The 18,738-nt window shown below is 41.2% G+C and overlaps 1 protein-coding gene across 3 annotated transcripts in view; it reads right to left on the reverse strand.

Moving 5' to 3' along the window:
* The window catches only part of TMEM63A (transmembrane protein 63A), a 31,378-nt gene extending 16,366 nt beyond the window's left edge, over positions 1 to 15,012 (reverse strand). Inside the window, exons 1-13 of one of the 3 annotated variants that reach the window (XM_058835419.1) lie at positions 14,852 to 15,011; positions 13,618 to 13,959; positions 12,737 to 12,933; positions 10,734 to 10,813; positions 9,204 to 9,267; positions 8,058 to 8,095; positions 6,783 to 6,925; positions 4,282 to 4,333; positions 3,002 to 3,110; positions 2,539 to 2,609; positions 1,717 to 1,797; positions 971 to 1,094; positions 491 to 624 (exon numbers count right to left, since the gene is read on the reverse strand). In XM_058835419.1, coding sequence (XP_058691402.1) covers positions 491 to 624; positions 971 to 1,094; positions 1,717 to 1,797; positions 2,539 to 2,609; positions 3,002 to 3,110; positions 4,282 to 4,333; positions 6,783 to 6,925; positions 8,058 to 8,095; positions 9,204 to 9,267; positions 10,734 to 10,813; positions 12,737 to 12,922 — 1,082 coding nt within the window. In that variant the 5' untranslated portion in view covers positions 12,923 to 12,933; positions 13,618 to 13,959; positions 14,852 to 15,011. Of the gene's footprint in view, positions 1 to 490; positions 625 to 970; positions 1,095 to 1,716; positions 1,798 to 2,538; positions 2,610 to 3,001; positions 3,111 to 4,281; positions 4,334 to 6,782; positions 6,926 to 8,057; positions 8,096 to 9,203; positions 9,268 to 10,733; positions 10,814 to 12,736; positions 12,934 to 13,617; positions 13,960 to 14,775 lie in introns of all 3 variants that reach the window. The other 2 variants (XM_058835420.1, XM_058835421.1) reach the window with 2 other exon arrangements.
* Between the last annotated feature and the right edge of the window lie 3,726 nt (positions 15,013 to 18,738).

The following is an 18,738-nucleotide window of genomic DNA, read 5'->3' on the forward strand; positions in this document are numbered from 1 at the left end:
TCTGCTATTAGGCCCAACATATATCTATAACAACAAGTAAGAGATATACAGAATATGTGTATCTATCGCCTGTGGCCAGGTCCCCACACTGCTGAGATGACTTAACTGGCAGTGTAATTTGTACCCACTCTGACCAGTTGGTAATTGGACCATTTGCACAGTAGGAAATGGAGATGTCAGTAACTCATATTCAAGAACCAGTTAGTCTGGCCTCCTTAACCTACACTGATGGATCCCACACAGAAGAGAAAGGCTCTTTATCCCATTAACTGTCCCAAGCCTTTCAGTCCCTTAGATAATTTCTTCATTCAAACCAAAGAGGCTAAAACACATTTATGGGAAAACTTACCAGAAAGCAAAGCAGAGCAAATCCAGAATGGTGAAAAAGAAGAAAGGAAGAACCAACATAAGCAAACAAGGGACACAAACAAGAGATCAGTTGTACTATTTTAGTAAAAAGAGAACAAACAAGACAACAGACAAAACTTACTAGGTTGCCATGGATTTCTCTTGAAATGTTACAAAAGCCATTCCCAGTGGGTTATTATGAACAGCTTGTTCCTCTTTCAAATATTCTTCCTCAAGTTCATTTCTAACTTTGGTATAATAATCTACAGCATCCTCCTGTGGGGAAATTGATGGTTGTTACATGCAGGTACCAGATGGCCAATATCCTCATTAACACACAGCTTACACAAACCATAATCACCCTTCCTCATGCCACTCCCACAAATTACAAATCATGTCACAAGGCAAAGACAAACAAGAAGATTTTCTTGTACTTCAGCTAGTGCACTACGATTACATTTCAAAAGTTTCAGGGAATTCCTTTTCTATGCAGTATAAGAACATGGCATATGAGCTATGGGCAATGAAGAATTTTCTGAAGGTCAATGAAACATGACACAAAAACTGTTTTCTACTCTAATAACCTACTTGGCCATAACTAAAAAAGAACACAACCTCTTACCCTTTCACATCCTCCCATTTCGCAGCAGCAGAATTGACCACATGGCTTAGGGTTGATTTTGACCCTCTTGCCATATTTCTGATGCAGGTGTTCATAGTAAATCAGGCTTTTTTCTGCCTGTTTTCTGCACAGAAAAATGCATCCATAAAATTTTTCAAGAAAACAGTATCAACATCAATCTTAAAAAGATTATAATCCCTGAGAAGAAAAAATTATGCCAAGGACTGATGGCAAATTAATCAGTCATCAAAGATATTTACATGCAGTTTATTTTGGTTACTTATATGATTTACTTGCAAGTCCATAACATCATTATACAGCCTACACTTGTAATAAGGTTCTAGGAAAAGAACAACCCAACGTTACTCTTGAGAGCCCAGAAGATAACACTTGCCTCTCCTGTGATCAGCACCTCTGGCCAAAGAAGCAGGGTTAACAGAGTTATTAATTCAATAGTTCAGTTTTTCACTTTGCATTGCCTGTCTATAAATAACCAAGTACATACATACATAAATAATCAGCAAGTCAAAACTTAACTTAGGCAAAACACAACATATCAAACCCACAAGAGATGGGCTGAACCCTTTAAAACACAGCTGAATCTAACTGAAGTCCAGACCACAACTTGAAGAGCAGAATCCATCCTTAGGATACACCAGGTTAGTACCACAGGTACATGTTGATTAAGGACTAGCAAAACATCCATAAAATTAAGCAAAACTCATGTGGGTAACAAAAACAAGTACCTTTTTTTGAACAGCTTAATAAGCTTGGCTACATCGTAACACAGCTGGACCTCCAGCACAGTGCAGGTTGGGTAGGCATCCCTGAAACGAAGCAGCACATGAGAACAGTAAGAACAGAAAGTACAGTGAAGAAATTGTTTCAAAGAGAAGCATGAAGAAACTGTTTCAAAGAGCAGCACTGGTATCTAACTGACATCTCATCACTCATTTAATTTCTGAATGAATTATCAGAGAGCAGAGACTTCCACAGACAGCTGTTGGAAGTTATTTTAATATGACATGCACAGCTTTATTCTGAGTAAATGCAGTATGGGGGTATGAATGGAAAGTGTGGATACACAGGCACTTTCTTAAACTTTGATTTTAAGATCAGCTAACTAACTTCATTGAAATCTAGTGTTTTCTCAATTTTAAACAGCGCAAAATTCAAAATACTTATCTACTTGGGCAGGGAGAACTACCAGGAAAATTTTACATCTCCTATTCCTAAACAAAGATGGAAAGAAACTTTTTACAAGGGCCTGTAGAGACAGAATAAGGGGGAATTACTTCAAACTGAAAGAGCATAGGTTTAGATTAGATATTAGGAGGAACTTCTTTACTGTGAGGGTGGTGAGGCACTGGCACAGGTTGCCCAGAGAAGCTGTGGATGCCCCATACTTGGAAGTGTTCAGGGTTATGTTGGATGGAGCTCTAAGCAGCCTGGTGTAGTGGGAGGTGTTCTTGCCCATGGCAGGGAATTGGAACTGGATGATCTTTAAGGTCCCTTCCAACCCAAACCATTCTATGACTCTAATATTATTTCTCAAGTATGGAACTTACGTGAAATGGTTTTGTACTGTCTCTTCACTTGCATTTTTTGGAAGACCAGTTATGAACAATGTGCACTTAACCTAGGAAAGAAAACACAAGTTACATTTTGATAAACCACCTTACAAAAGAGAAAACAAGAATATAAAGAAGGCCAAAACACATCACAATTAGCTGTGCAGTAGAGCAGGAAAAAAGGTAGGTAATTTTGATTTTGGTGGAAGCTCATCTATTTAAGACAGAACTTTCTATACTGGTAACCGGTTACAGCAAAATTTTACAAATCCCTCCCCAACCCCCTCCTCTCCATCCATTTTCACAATTTACTCAGTAAAGCATTGCTTTCAGTCAATTCCTTCACATTTATGTCACTAGCATTCATGCCATTCTAGCATGCAGGAGGCGTCTTAGCAATTTGCTTTTTTAGCATTACGCATTGGCAAATACACTTTTTCTCTCCAATACAGACACTTACTATGTTTTCTTCTTTATATGTGACATACTTCATGTGATGTCTCATGAAGACAACAGTCAGAATCAGGTAAACAACAGCAAAAACTGTGTGCAGCCAAAGAAGATTATTGCTGTCAGACAAAATGTTAGGAATATGAGAAATAGGAAGAACCAATTGTCCAACTGATACAAGCAGCTATCAAAACAATAATCAGATCAAAACCACTCCCTGAACACAAAACAAGAAAAAAAAGGCAATCACTGGTAGTCAGTCACACCTATGCAGATGCCTTGGGCAGCCAACAGGATTATTTGCTTCTCATTCATAAAATGAATCAATCATAAAATTCTATGTGTCATATAGGTGAAAAGAAAAAGATACTCTATGACATGAACATATTTAGGCAGTGATTAGCTTTCACTTTCTCATTCAGGCAACCTCCAGCACATATGATGCTATTTGCTAAAATGTTTCTTATTTACTTTATTATTTACTGGGCTGAGTGCATAATTGAACTCTCCTTGATTGCAATCCTTATTCAAATTGAAAACAGTCTCATACAGGGAGTAAATTCTGCTTTTCTAGCAGCTCCTTCTTCAAAGCTTACAGAAGTTCTGTTCTGTGAAGAGCTCTTCAGTTTTGTAAAGAGCATTAATAATTGCAATTGAACTAAAATTCAGAACAAGAACCTATTTTGCAGATAAAAAAATCCAACAAAGTAAAAAAAAATCCCCATTAGTTAATTGGTTTCATAACATGGTTAAACAAAACGGAAATTCTACTGGACACAGTGTCAGGGAAGGATGTGGATTGATCAAGAAAAAAAATCAGCAGATCTGTGTAGCTTTGTACTTCAACTATTTTGCAGACTTTTTAAAACACATAGAAGTCATTTTAATTGTAATCTCAGATGGGAGAGATATGCACACACATAAATCTAACGTAAGGGAATTTAAATCATCCCAGCTACACATTCCAGTAAAGCTATCACCTTTACCTTCCTTCTGAAGCATGGTTTCCCTTAACGGGGAAATTTCTGAAAATAATATCACTGGGTGTGCAGTCATTAGCCATGAGAAACACGTGGTGTAAGAAGTGAGAGCTGAGAGAGTAGAAGCCCAGTCTCAGGATTTCTTATCAGCACTGTAAGTGCACAGCAGAACATATCCCAGTTTCAGCTGATGTACAGGGATTAAGTTACTCCAACCCCATGAGCCATGCTGCAAATATCAATTCTTGTGTTTAGAGACCATGGCAGGAGACACACATCAGCATAGAGGGACTTTGCAAGACTGACTTACCTAGTCTGTAAGTTTACTATAGTTGTTCTTCCAAAACTATAGGGATCTTTATCTAGGAAGAATAATAACAAGTAGGAAAATTAACTGGCGCAACACTTACTGCCAGAAAGTCAGCTTTTACTCTACTTTTTAAAGAAGTTGTTACATTTCTTTTTAATGTTGAGCAAGTTAATTGATAAAAAGATTTAGAATCATAATCAATGCTGGTTTACTCTGTCCTGCATTTTAAAGTTGGAAAAAAACACCCCTAGATTATAACCACATTCAAGAAATCAAGAAAAACAGTAAAGTGTTCTGAAAATCTAAACACTAGATCTTTGAAGCAGTTCCCTTTCTCCCTCCAATCTCCCATCATGTCCACTAACAACATTGATTAGGGATTGAACACAATTTCCTTCACATTTTTCTTTCATCTTAATTGATTTCTTATCTCAGGCTTTTAAGCTGCATTAATTGTGTTGACAAAACAGTGTTGACAGCCTTGGTAAGGTCAAAAATAGGTTTACATGACATAATTTCTCTAGACTGTCAAGTATTTAAAAAAATTATAATGCAAGTGAGGGAAAACTGAGTAAACAATCACAAAGGAAAAGGAGTTAAGTGTATCTAGAAAGCTAAACAATCCTTCTAGCCCAGACTGTTAAACCACATTGCAAGTTAAGTCATCACAACTGAAAGAACTTCAAATGCACAAAATCAGCTTACAGTGGAAGAGGAGGAAGAAGGGGAGAGAATACTAAAGCTTTGGTTTCTGCTGTATTTCCTAGACTCACAAAGGCTAAAGCAGAAAAACAGAAACTATATTGTCCTGCTTTAATAAAAAGCTGATATTAATATAAACAGAGAATTGCCAAGAAAGTGCTCATAAAAGGGAGGTCAGAGATGGAAGTTCCACAGCGAAACAATACAAAAAGAAAAAGGTACAGTGTATCCTATTACAGACAAGAGCTATGTCACAATGTTCTTAAAACCATGAACAATACCTTAAACATGATCTTGAAGAGACTGATACAAAGCCAGGTACAAAATGGGATTGTAAGCACTCATAATCAAAAATGGAAGAATTTATAAATGGAAGAATTTATAAGAATTTATAAAAATGGAAGAATTTATAGTGAGATCTCACTCAAAGAACTCAGGTTTCCCACCAGCAAACTGAATGGCAGACTAGAGGACATCATTATTGTATTTGTAGGTGCCACACTGGAAGACATAATCAGGACTAGACTGCAAGAAACATGAAATGAACTTTATCTACTCAGCATTGACAAAATCTCTGCAAGATATGTCCAATTTTGAGACACAAACCAAGACATAAAAGAACAACCAGAGACAGTGTAGCTAGATTAAAACAAAAATTCAAGGCATGGCTGATCATTTTATGATCAGCCAAATGGAGAACATTTCTCATTAAAGACCAAATTAACTGCTTTGTTTATGAGAAAGAGGAAAAAGCAGATAAAAAATGTTTATTATTCTTAAGCAGCTACAAGGATTTTTTAAAGAGGAAAAGAATAATCTATAATCTCCAGTGACAGATCAAAAATATTGATTTGAAATTAATTGAAGCAAAAGAGATTCAGACTGGATACTAGAAAAATATTTCTCATCTGTGAAGATGTTTTCCATTGACAATCACCACCAATAAAAAACATAATGATCAATACCAGTCTTGTCATCTGTGTCTGCAGGTCTGCAATCTTGTTTCTGACAACAGTTTAAAGAGCCCACTACAATCACACAAATTTGACATCAGACTGAGGGGCTGTGTTGGGTTTGTGTGGCCAGGTTTAGGTAACAGAGGGGTTCAGGGGTAGATTCTGTGAGAAGCTACCAACTTCCCCCATGTCCAAGACAGCCAATTCCAGCCAGCTCCAGGACAGACCCACTGCTGGCCAAGACCAAGGCAATTAGGAATGATAGTAACACTTCCATGATAACATATTTTAGAAGGAGAGAAAAGTTATTGTGGAGCTCTAACTGCAGACAGAGAAGAGCAGAGTGAGAATATGAGAGAAACAACTCTGCAGACACCAAGGTCGGTACAGAAGGAGGGGCAGGAGGTGCTTCAGGCACCAGAACTGATGTTCTCCTGCAGCCCATGGTGGAGAACCATGGGGATGCAGACATCCACCTGCAGCCTGTGGAGAAGACCCACACTGGAGAAGGTGGATGCCTGAGAGGAAGCTGTAATCTTGTGGGAGGATTGTGCTAGAGGAGGTCCTGGCAGAGACCTGTGATCCCATGGAGAGAGGAGCCCATGCTGGAGCAGGTGGGACTTGTGACCCTGTGGGGGACCCACGCTGTGCATGAGGGACTGCATCCTGTAGACAAGTGACTTATGGTGCAGCAGTTTGTGAAGATGGTATCCAGCCAGAGTCAACCCACTGCAGTGGTTAAAACATCACCTTATAAGCTTTACCAAAAAAAAAAATCTGAAGAGTTTTAGTATTATATAAACTAAAGAATTCTTCTAAGAATACAAGAAAATAAATTCTTACCAAGCAGATCACCCGACAGATTGACAGGCAGTATCACACACACGGACAAAATGCTGATAGCAATCAGCAAGCAGATGATGTGACGCTGGAAGGCGAGGTAATGTATGGCATCTTCACCACACCTCTCGTGAATCTCATCATCACTGCATCAGACAGAAAAGAACATGTCTTTTAGTCTTCTTGGTAGCGGTTTATGAACGCACATTAAATCTTCAGTCTATTCGGTGACATCCTCATTCCCATCAATCCCTATTGGCTTTCAAAATGGCTGTGTTCTTTCACGTGCAAATTATGGTAACAAAAGTGTATTTTTTTTGTGCAATACCACCATACAAAACTTAACACTAGGGAATTTAGGATTGCAACAATAATCTGAAAAGCAAATATGAATCCAAATCCTTTTGGTCTAGAAGATGACAAAGTCCTTTGCTGAGACCTGCTTTATGCCAGTCACAAGCCTAGCTCTACAAATTTAAGATCAGTGACAGTATTCACTCATCTCCATAAAGGCTCCCTGTGAGGCAAATTACAACAAAACCACCTCACTCTTATGACACCCAGGTAATAGGAAATAAAAGGCTTTGGAATAAAGTCTCACCATCTCTCCACTTTCAGCAGATTAGATCCTTAGAAAGGAGAACTTGGAAAAGGAAGGAACTGAACTAGCAAAAATGGAGAAACACAGGCTTAACCCCCACCTCTTTCATGTTTCAGTGTATCCAAGCTAGACATTTATTTTCAAAGTCATGAGCTACTAAGCCCCAAGACACATAAAGAACACACACCACATGTCTAACATTCTGTTTCTGGGAAACACTGGGATGGACTTTCCCTAGTTAGTCAATTCCAGCCCCAGCTAAACCACTTGTTCTCCACAGAAACCCTTGCAGAGAAATCCCAGTGCCTGCCTGGCCTCAAACAAGGGAACACCCACAAGGTACTCTTTGAAGAGTAAAATCCTAGAGTGTAATTATTAGCTCTGAATCCATCTAAATGCTATAGATTCACTCAGATTCACACTCTGTCCTAAGATTGGGAAGTCCCTGGGCTGCTAGCAGGACAGCTGTATCCTGAAAAAGTATTCCTGTAAATTAACCTTGTTTTCACTTCCTTTTTTCAACCAACCAGAGACACCTGTATCAGTGCTTGTATTAAAATTCTATCTGCTCAAAGGTGAAAATAACCCCCAACATTTTTGAATGAAAACCACCTTTCTACATTAAAAAAGATCTAAGCAAACCACAGCTCCTCACTATTTCTGTTTCATATACTTACTGCATCCGAAAAGCAGCTGTAATCCAAGAACAAAACCCCTATAGATAAAAAAAAAAGAAGTTTTTAGGAGCTAATGTACAAAAATCCAATTAAGACAAGTATTTCTCTTAGCTAAAAAACTGGTCGTTTGTTGCTCTGAAATACAAGGGTCTAATACAAGTTGATCAGTTAAATGCTTGCTGAAAACACTGCTGTGATTACATTAACAGAAAGGCTTCTTATGTAGGATTACAAATCTCCCAATGTAACTGGATAGCAGAACTCAGATCTCACTGAGCATCCCACTATGGTTCAAAAAACCCTTCTCTCTCAAAAGGGCTCTTCTTTCAAGTGAACATTATCCAACCAAATGGACACGTGTTACTCAATGGCTAAAGTTGCTTTAGGGTTTTAAAAAGATGAAGTAAAGAACACAAATAGCAGAGCAATCCTGATCAAACACTTGTATGCTTTTGATGCTCACACAAATAATTAATTGCAAGGCTAGATATTAAGTTGATGCATGCATATATAAAATGATGAAAACTTAGGATGCCACTATGGGACAACTTTTGCATGGTTCATTCTGAAGTTGCAACACAAAATTATAGAGGTGTACCAATTCAAGGACTTCAGAAAGACCATGGAGGGAGCCAGTTATAAGTCTGGCCAAAATACTACCCTCCACTCCAAACCAATTTGATTATTAAGAGTGCATAACACTATTATTAGCCTTGCACTTGCAATCAGTTTTCTCAACACTGTGAGGAAAACAATGTACTGTAAAAAGCAACCAGGTATTATTTGCAATGTGAACACAATGTAACTTTTTGAACTATTATCCCAGAACAAATTATTTACCAGTCTTTTTTTCACTCTCCCCTCTCATTTTGAAACACTAACATAGTCCCTCTTTAAATTTAAAAAAAAAACAAAAACAAACCAGACTTAGAAACGATGACACAAGATACTGGTTTTATGGTATGACAGTAGTTTGTCAGGAAACAGAGATTATGCATTGTTCTATAAAAACACGGTTAACAATGCATTATTGATTTTTGCATAGAGATGAGCCTCCAGTTTAATGACGGTTCATTGGACTATACGGAATGGCAAATTACAGCAGATTCCATTCAGAAAGTATTATCAGAACTCTAGAATACTTACCTTATCATATTCAAGATCTTCAGGTACTGATGATGATGTTGACAACCGGTTATATCTTGATTCACTAAAACACATTAAATGATGCTTTTAAGTATCTTTAACAACAGATGATGGAGTTCTACAGAATTATTTCAACTTTAACAATTCTGACTAAGGGATGTAGTAGAAGCACACTTTTTCACTTATGTGACTTTCACCCTGTAGCACTTGCCTGATTACAGTAACTTGTGCATGTCTGGTGTTGACCAGAGAGGACACGTGAGCTCCCAACAGGAGAGCACACAACTGAACTTGAAAGAAAATAACATTTTATCAGGCTATTAAAACCACAGTGATCTAACAGAATGCAACACAGGTTTGGGAGCCTAGGCAGCATCAGATTTGCAAGCTGGCTTCCTGTTTGGATATTCCCCACAAGACATCACTTCTTTTCTTTGCATCTTTCTTCCTTTATTGTATAGTCACTGCTCAGAATTTCCCCTCACAACTAAATCCCGGCAAAGTCACCTTCTCACACAAACAGTCCTGTAGCAAGGCTAGAAACATTTAGAAACTCTGTAGCACTCAAATGTAGCAGAGTGCCTATATTCAGTTTGTCCCTAAAAAGAAATGTTGCAATGGTAATTAGAGGAAGACACCTGTTAGAATGGATTGTGTTCCTAGGTGTCTGTAATTTTGGCCAGCAGGCTCAGCTCACAGTCCAACAGGGCAAAAACACAGGCTCCTGGATGTCTGACTGCTCTAGGCTGCTGGACCCATGAGCCCAGTCCCAGAGCACCTTCATGATTGCTGCCTCAGCCAGCTGGATTAAAGTCTTCTCAGTTACTGCCCATTTTATTTTACATCATCTATCTTTCACAACTGTCCATAGATTACACCTAAAAACAGGGTTTGAGTTCTTTCCTGTTGCTCATTTGTGAATTTACCATAACTTGATTGCACCAGGAAGGGGTTCACTGTTAAAGTTCCCCCATTTCCATACAGACAGCTTAGATTTTAAACATCCCAACACATCATCCTACAGAAAAAAAAATAAAATCAAAAGCTCATTTGAAATACTACTAAAAACCAGTGAAGAATTTTAGAAACCTGTGACAGTAAGTTTTTATTTTTGAACCCCTGGGAATTTTTGTGGCACAGGCTGTGCAGGGAGCTCTGGGAATACACTGGGTTTCAGCCAAGATAAACAAAATGGTTAATATCCCGCTGTACAGAAGCACACTGCAAACATCAGTGTGCAGCATGTCAGAGACAAGCAGCCTATTTCCTTACCTCCACTTCCTTAACTCACAGCTGTAAGATGAAATTCACGGCAATGGAAACACAGGACTTACGGCTGAAACCACAGGCAGTAACTCTCTGAGGGGGCTGTATTTCACACAAAGCAGTGTGAGAGCATTTTTAGCACACAAGTCCATGTGATAACAAACGTATCTAATTGATACAAATTCACCTTATAAAAGCCACATTTACTGTACTTTTCTCCCCACATGGTTTCAACAAGTCAGTCTGATTGCATATCTTTTTTACCTTTCAACTTCTGACACCAGAGCAACACGACCATAGTCCCAGAATCTCTTTCTTATAATGGAAAACAGTAATATTAAAATCTAGAAAAGAAAAAAGAAGATATTAAAATATTTATTTTTCCCATTCCATAATAATCATTCTTAGGTGTTTAAGAACTGACAAAAAATGCTGTCTGAGCTCCTAAATCAATTATCATTGTATCATAATATAAACTCCGTGGTGGCCGTACCACAGACCAACACTACCTATCTCTGATCTCTGCAATGTATTTTTAATCTGCCCCCTGTATTTTCCCTTTTTGAAGGAGTAGAAGAGAACAAGAAAAAAGCTCCATCACTGAGTATTTCATAGATTAATTTTTTTTTTTTTTTTTAAAGAAATAACTTCCTCTACGGAAAGCAATGATGTATCAAGGCCTGTTTTCTATGCATATGTAACCATACACCCTCACTTTCCAGTTCCTCCTCCATCCCATACCTGTTTGGCTGGAAAGTGGTGTTAGTACTGGGATCAAATACTGACTAGCCAGCCGGGATACATATCCAGATTATCTCTGTGTCAAGATTACACAGCCAATTTCCACATTTCACAATGAATATAACAATCTTATGAGAGCCTTCCTCCTAACTGGGATGATTAATTTAGATCTTCCTCCTTCATCTGGTCAATAAACTTGGTGCAAGCAGGAAAGTTCTCTACATTCTTCACAACTTTGGCTGAAATTGGCTACAGTATTCTACAGTTATTAGGAAGGACTGCCAGATAAAAATGGGAAGACAAATACATAAACCTCACTTTCTCTGGAAACCAGCCTAGAAATATCAGACATATCAGAAACCCATCAACTGGCAGTCAGTAAAAGGATATGCAATAAAAATATATATTAAAAAATCAAAGCTAAGAATACAGGAGTTTATAAATAATTTTATAAATAATTTTCAGTTCTTGGATTTGAAGAAGAGAGGAGCCTCCTGCACTGCACCCAGCTCTCTATCTAACCCTGCTTGAGTGTAGAGTTCAACAGCAAGGAACTCAAAAGCAAACTCACCATCTTAAAATTGAGCCACAGCTTTAAAAAAAAACAGGCAAACACTTCAACTAAATCTTATTAAATGCTGTGCCATTGGTCACAGAGAGCTGTAAATACCTTACATCCTCAGGAAAATGGATTTATGGTAGCATACATCAAATCAACAGCAAAGAATGTCACTATATAACTTTGAGGAGTATCCTCTACATTCCCACAGAATGACCAGCTCAGTCCACAGGTACTTCAAGTTTCTTTAAAGCAGATTCCTAGAACTCAGAAACTGTTACCCCTTTAGTCTATTTTACTACCACATACCCTATTCTCAGGCCAATTTGCAGGTCTGCAGCCCTGTTTCTGGTGGCTGAAGACCACACTAGACCAAGCTTACGAAAATAACCACAAGTTTTAGTGCAGTTTCAGGCCTGTACTGCAGCCCCCAGGTAGCAACTTATCATATTAGTTGCTATCAACCTAACCTACCTGCTAACCACCTTTTGTCAGGACTGGTCAGTACATTATTTCATATTCATCTACAGCTTCAAGAAATTTAATTTTTAAAAAGTTGGTTTTTCAAAAGGCAATACAATATGGAAAATCTGTCATTTCACAACCGAGTTAGTAATGGTGTCCCCTTCCTGAAAATGTACCCAGTACTTACACCCAAATGTTCTTGCAGTTAAGATAAAATATGAAAATTTGAGCTACAACCACAAAATTCACTGATTTCATACACAGAACCTGTAAAACTGCGCTCTCCCTACATCTACACATCCAACTTAAAGTGACTCCACCATCCCATCTGTACGCAAACACTTATCGACACTTGAAAAGAGAAGGATGGCCTCAACTCATTTCTTATTCTGAACATTCCCAGAAATCAAATTCCAACCCCAAAAAAAAAGAGAATTCTGAACAATCTAACTTTTGAGAGGCCAGAACTACTTTCAATATAGAAACAGAAAACTGGGCTTACAAAAAAGAAGGTTACATCGAGCAGCAGGACAGTTGGGATTCCACCAAAAGTTACTCCTTGGAGCACTGTGCTGCCCTGGGCAGTACTGTAGCAGTAAGTTTCATTTGTTCTGTTGAAAGGTCCACTCCTGTTCCCGAAGAAGCCTAGATGAGAATGTCCAAAACCCAGAAAATAGAAAGGATTCATTTTGTCTATCCCTTTAAAAGACAAAAAAAATAAAAAAAGAAAAAAAAGAAAAGGTGAAACCAACTTGTGAAAAGCCTGGTTGGTATTTGTGAGCTATACTACTTTACAAGTATAAAAAGTGCAGAAAGATGCAATCAGAAAACTGAGGTGGAAAAGAAGGTGCCTTTGGCAATCTCTTCCCTTCACATGTGAAATATTTTGCAATAACTGAATAACTGACAGGTTCAGCTAGCAGCAGTGCCCAGACAAGAATTTCAGACATCTAGTGAACTCTACAGAGATCTACAGAAGACCCCACCCAAAAAAACCTTCCCTATAATTTAATCTATGACATCAAACTATATATTCCAGCCTGGACTGTGATTCTAGGAATCACACAGGGCATTACATATTCCAACAACAGCAGGTTGAAGACTTTGTTCCTAGTTGATGAGCATGTGTGAACACTCCAGCTTGTGAACTTCGTATTTAAATGTCACAATCTTGAGATCATTAACAAATTCACCATTAATTCCAAAGAAAAGAACTACTACATAAATACACACACACCCTTCTCTTCTTGGAATATTGTGTGAATTTCCTTTTTCAAAATAATTCAACTGAAAGGCTGGCACAGCAATTATCATATGTCATAAACAAGAAAAAACAAAGAGCTTCTCAGAGAACAGATATCTCCTTCATTTTAGTCAACTGACCTGATCAGATAACGTAGTACCATACAAGAACGCACAAGATTTGGCTATTGATACAAAGTTCTTTTTATCAGTGCAGGCAACTGCTCGTTTATTTTGGGGCTTTCCACTTCAAACATTTCCTTTCGTGGATCTTACTAACTTGCTGATTCCCAAGTATTTCTGCTTCATGCAGAACACACTTCTGACTGATAAATTCACAAAGAAACCACTCCCCGGAAAAAAAAAATCCTTCAAAAGCAAATATTGTAGGTCCTCATCACACAGGTCCAGGGACACTACTTTTGGGATGTCGTGCCTCTAAGAGGAATGCACATGTCTCTGATGACAGCACTACTCTGGATGCTGAAAATGAAACAGAAAAAAAACAAACAAAAAAATACAAATAACTAAATAGTCTCCTTTTAAGTAGCGGGAAAACAGCATGGAGAATTCTCCTCCCATAACAGCATTTGCTAAATGTTGGACAGCGTGACACGGTGAGGAAGAAATTTTGTGTCAGCTGATGTGTTTAATCACAGGGAAGAAAAAAAAAAAAAGAGAAAGAAAAAAACCACCCAACAACGGCCACAAAAGTTGTGCCGTGACTCTATCCTTGCTTTCTACAGACTGAAATTTAGTGCTGACGGAAAATAAAGCATATTTGAAGAGCCTTCGGGAATCTTCAGCACAAGCCTGCACTCTAAACTCTAAGCAACACACTGGAGTTTATCAGACACTGCTTCCAACTCTCCAAAGCTACTCTTTTTAAACAAGCCAGCTGCCAGGAAGATAAAGGGCAGGGGAAGATCTCCCACAGGTGGGGCTGCGCCGCAGGAACCCAGGAAGCGCCGGGCTCCAGAAATGGGAGCGGGCTCCGGCGTGGCGCTGGGAGCCCGGCTGCGCTCCCGGCTCCGGCAGGGACCCGGAGCCACGGCGGGCGGGGCCGGCTTCCCCAGGAGCACATTGGAAAGCGCCAGGCTCGCCCCTGGCGCGGGGAGCGGGTCCCTCCGCTCCAGAGCAGGGTGGGCTGGCTCAGCTCCCCGCGGGGAGGGGACGCTGCTCCCGGCGCTGCCCGCCCCGACCCGCTGAGGCGGGGGTCCCGCTGAGAAGGGGGGCCACGCTCGCCTCACCGCTCCCCTCCCCGCGGCCTCGCACGGCGCCGCTCCCGCCCACCCTTACCTGCGCAGAGGCGGCTTCTCCTACCCCCTCCCTTCCCTTCTCTGCCTTTCCCTCCCTTGCCCTCTCGTCTCGTCACCTCACGAGCAGTCCCGGCCCCGGCGTTACGAGCGCCGGCAACAAGTCCCGGGACCTGCGCATGCGCGCGCGGCCCGCGGTCAGCGCTCCTCCGCCCCTGGAGCGCGCTCCTCGCTTCCCGCGGGGGCGCGGCTGCACAGGGCCGCCCCCGCCGGGACAGGGCCGCCCCCGCCGGGACAGGGCCGCTCCGACCGGGACAGGGCCGCTCCGACCGGGACAGGGCCGCCCCCGCCGGGACAGGGCCGCTCCGGCGGGACAGGGCCGCCCCCGCCGGGACAGGGCCGCTCCGACCGGGACAGGGCCGCTCCCGCCGGGACAGAGCCGCCCCCGCCGGGACAGGGCCGCCCCCGCCGGGACAGGGCCGCCCCCGCCGGGACAGGGCCGCCCCCGCCGGGACAGGGCCGCTCCGACCGGGACAGGGCCGCTCCCGCCGGGACAGGGCCGCTCCGGCGGGGACAGGGCCCCTCCGACCGGGAGAGTGTCGCCCCCGCCGGGATAGTGTCTGCCCCGCGCCTCCCCTCAGGGAACCGAGGGAAAGCTGCTGCTACTGTCCATTCTGGAGAAGGCTCCGGGGAGACCTTATAGCGCCTACTGGTGTTTAGAACCGAGCAGAACATTTTATAGCACAGGAAAAAAAATCAAACCAACCCCCAAGAAATGTGAGATACGATTTCCAGAGAGATTTCACAGTTTCAGGTCTGGTGAAGTGGGCAAGCACGCAGGTAGAAGTGGAGCAGGCCACACACTGAGATCATGGAATCATGGAATGGAGTGGTTTGGAAGGGACCTGAAATTCCATTCATTTCAACCCCCCACCACAGGCAGGGATACCTTCTATGAGAGCAGGTTGCTCGGAGCCCCATCCGACCTGGTTTTGAACACTTCCAGGGATGGGGCAGCCACAGCTTCTCTGTGCAGCCTCTGCCAGTGCCCCACCACCCTCGGTGAAAAGTTTTTCCTATTATTGAATTTAAACCTACCCTCTTTTGGTTTAAATCCATTCACCTTTGTCTTATCACTATATGCCCTTGTAAAAGTCCCTCTCCAGCTCTCCTGTAGCCCCCTTCAGGTACTGGAAGGTGCTCTAAGGTCTCCATGGAGCCTTCTCTCCTCTGGGCTGAATAATCCCAGCTCTCTCAGCCTGCCTTTGTAGGAGAGGTGCTCCCGCTCTTTAAGCATCTTCATGGTCTCCTCTGGACTTGCTCCAGCAGCTCCACATCTTTCTTATGCTGGGGGCCCCAGATTCCACACTCTGAGTGGGGTCTCAAGAGGGCAGAGTAGAGGGGGAGAATCACCTTCATTGCCCTGCTGGCCAAACCTCTTTTGACAGGTAGCTCTGAAGTAAATTAATGGTAGTAACATGAATGTTTCATAGCCCCTTGTCTCCACACACTCCACACACTGATATGTTGTGAATTGGAAAAAACCCAACCCCAAGACCTAGGGAGTTTAAGTTAATGAGTCTATGACAGAGCTGGGATAAGACCAATTCCCAGATATCCATAAGGACAGCCCATCTTTTAAGGGGTTCATTGCTTCCAGACTACAGGCCACGAGCACTGTATAGCAGGTCCCTGCTGTCCACCTCTTCTCTACCCTTTATGTTAGTGTTCCCTCCACAGCCATTTGATACCCAGAATTGCCAACCATCCTCATCCTCCTGTGCCTTCATCCTTTGCCCCTGACTGGCAGGACTGACCTCAATGAGCAGCAGGCATATGAGGAAGAAGATGATTATGGTAATAATGAAAACTTAACTGTTCAAAAGGAGCCAGGGACCACTTGCCTTCAATGGTTTGCACCCCTACCAGCAATCTCATGGATGAAGCAGCAGTGATGTCTTAGAACAGCAACCCACTGTAAAACCAACCAAAAATAATTAGAACATTGCAAGGTTCACTCTGATGTTACATTGATCAAAACCTTGGTTATCTGCTGACTTTTATGTTTGAAAGGAATTAATGTCCCAGCTGCCAAGAAGCCACTATCTGCTCCATTTGACAGTCCTGATCCTGCCTCTCCACCTTTAACTCCTTGTATTCCTGAATATTCAGACTCTGTGAATTACTTATGGCCCTGCATGCATAGCTGCTGTCCTGCTCCCTGCCATTTTATTCATCCACAATTGTTTTGCTCTGCCAAATCCTTGATTCACTTTTCAGAAGTGCCTGTTCAGTGGAGAGCAGCATCTGGCTGTACGTGTGCTATCTGCCTTCTCCCAGCTCATCCCACAGAAAGAGAAAAGTCCTGGTTATCTGCAGTCACTGAGACATTTCAAGACAGAATTTCATCATTTACATAGAAGATGCATTGTAGATAATCTGTGATTTTAAATTTGCTGTAACAATTATGCTAGTTAGAAAATGACATAAAAATTCTCGGTTCAGAGTGGTTCAGATTCACTGCTGGAACAAAGAAATCCTGCTGTTGTTGAAGGATGTTAGTTGTTTTACCTTTAAACACACTCTCCTCTCTAGCGCTGTGTTGGTGGGAAAGTTGTTTGGCATGAGTGTCTCAGAGTTATTCTTCCATTCTGCCCTTTCTGGAACAACTCTTCCTGTGGACAACTTACTTCAGAACAAGATTTCACAGTGGAATAATTATAATCACTTTCTTTTAAATTAAGTTTTACTGATGTAGGTGCAGCAGACTAGATCTACCATGTAGGTGAAGCCTCAGTGTATGCTTGCAGATCTTGCACTTCTAGGATCAAAATCTGTTTGGCTGGTTTTCTCACTGATTTCCTAAGATGTTTGTACTCTTGATTCTTACCAGGTTTTTCAAAATTAAGAAGACCTTGCTCTGGTTTGATTATCTTATTCTGTAGTGTAAAATAGGTAATATTCAGTGATCTCAGCATTGTAGTCTTGACATTCTTCAGTGTGATGACTTTTGCCTAGCTACAAAATAATTTTTCCCTCTCTCACAAGAATAACATCGAGCTTTTGTCGTTTGTTTTTGTTCTTCCTCTGTCTAGACAGGCTCTTTAGCTAAGTGGTGTGATTTTGTTTATCTCTAATTTCAACATCAGAGTCACATTTCCCTCCTCCCTACCTCTTGTAAATAGGGTTTTGTTTACCACTGTCTGTTCTTTTGGTGACAAAAGCCACATACTGTCATTAGTTCACAAACGTTTAATTACGTTGCTAGAGCAGATGGGAAACCACCCTCAGGACCTAGGGAGCAGGTCAATAGACTCTGAAATCCTTCCGTCTTTCTTTCATTTTGCTTTCTCCATATCTACTTCAACAGCTCTTTAGCACCAGGTTGAACAAGTGTGCAGGGTATTTACACTTCCACGTGTGACTCTGCCCTGACTTTATTAAATGATTATTCTTAAGCCATTATTATTGCTGAAGAACTCCCTTGTCACTTTAGTTTGATTTATCACAGCAGGACATCCCTTGATGGGTGAACTCCCAACAGGACTTCAATAGTCTCTGGAGGTGAGTAGCAGGTGGCCTGAGCTTTGCCATGCATGGCAACTCCCGCCGTGGTTTCTTCTCTCTGAAGAAACTCATCAGCCCAGCTTGCTGTTCCTTACTTATCTGCCTATTCAAATACACCTTAATGGATTTAATTCAGGCTTCCAGCCTGGCAGCCCTTTGCTATCTTTTAATCTTTGCCTTCATCTGGCAATCTGTTTACGAGCCTCAATACTCCACAGGACGCAGTGTGGGCATTATGGGATTTTCCTTTGTAAGGTCTGAGCATTAAAATGTTTATAATAAAAACAAATAGAAAAATCTAGACAGATACACAGATTTAAATGTCATAGTACAAATCAGCAGGCAGCAAGTCGTGATTTAAATTGACAATTTACCCTTCTTTTCTTTCTATTCTTTTAATGGTTTTTGTCATGTTGCTTCTCATTCATAGGTAATATGT

The sequence above is a fragment of the Poecile atricapillus genome, chromosome 3 (genome assembly GCF_030490865.1).
Source record: "Poecile atricapillus isolate bPoeAtr1 chromosome 3, bPoeAtr1.hap1, whole genome shotgun sequence".
Lineage (NCBI taxonomy): Eukaryota > Metazoa > Chordata > Aves > Passeriformes > Paridae > Poecile > Poecile atricapillus.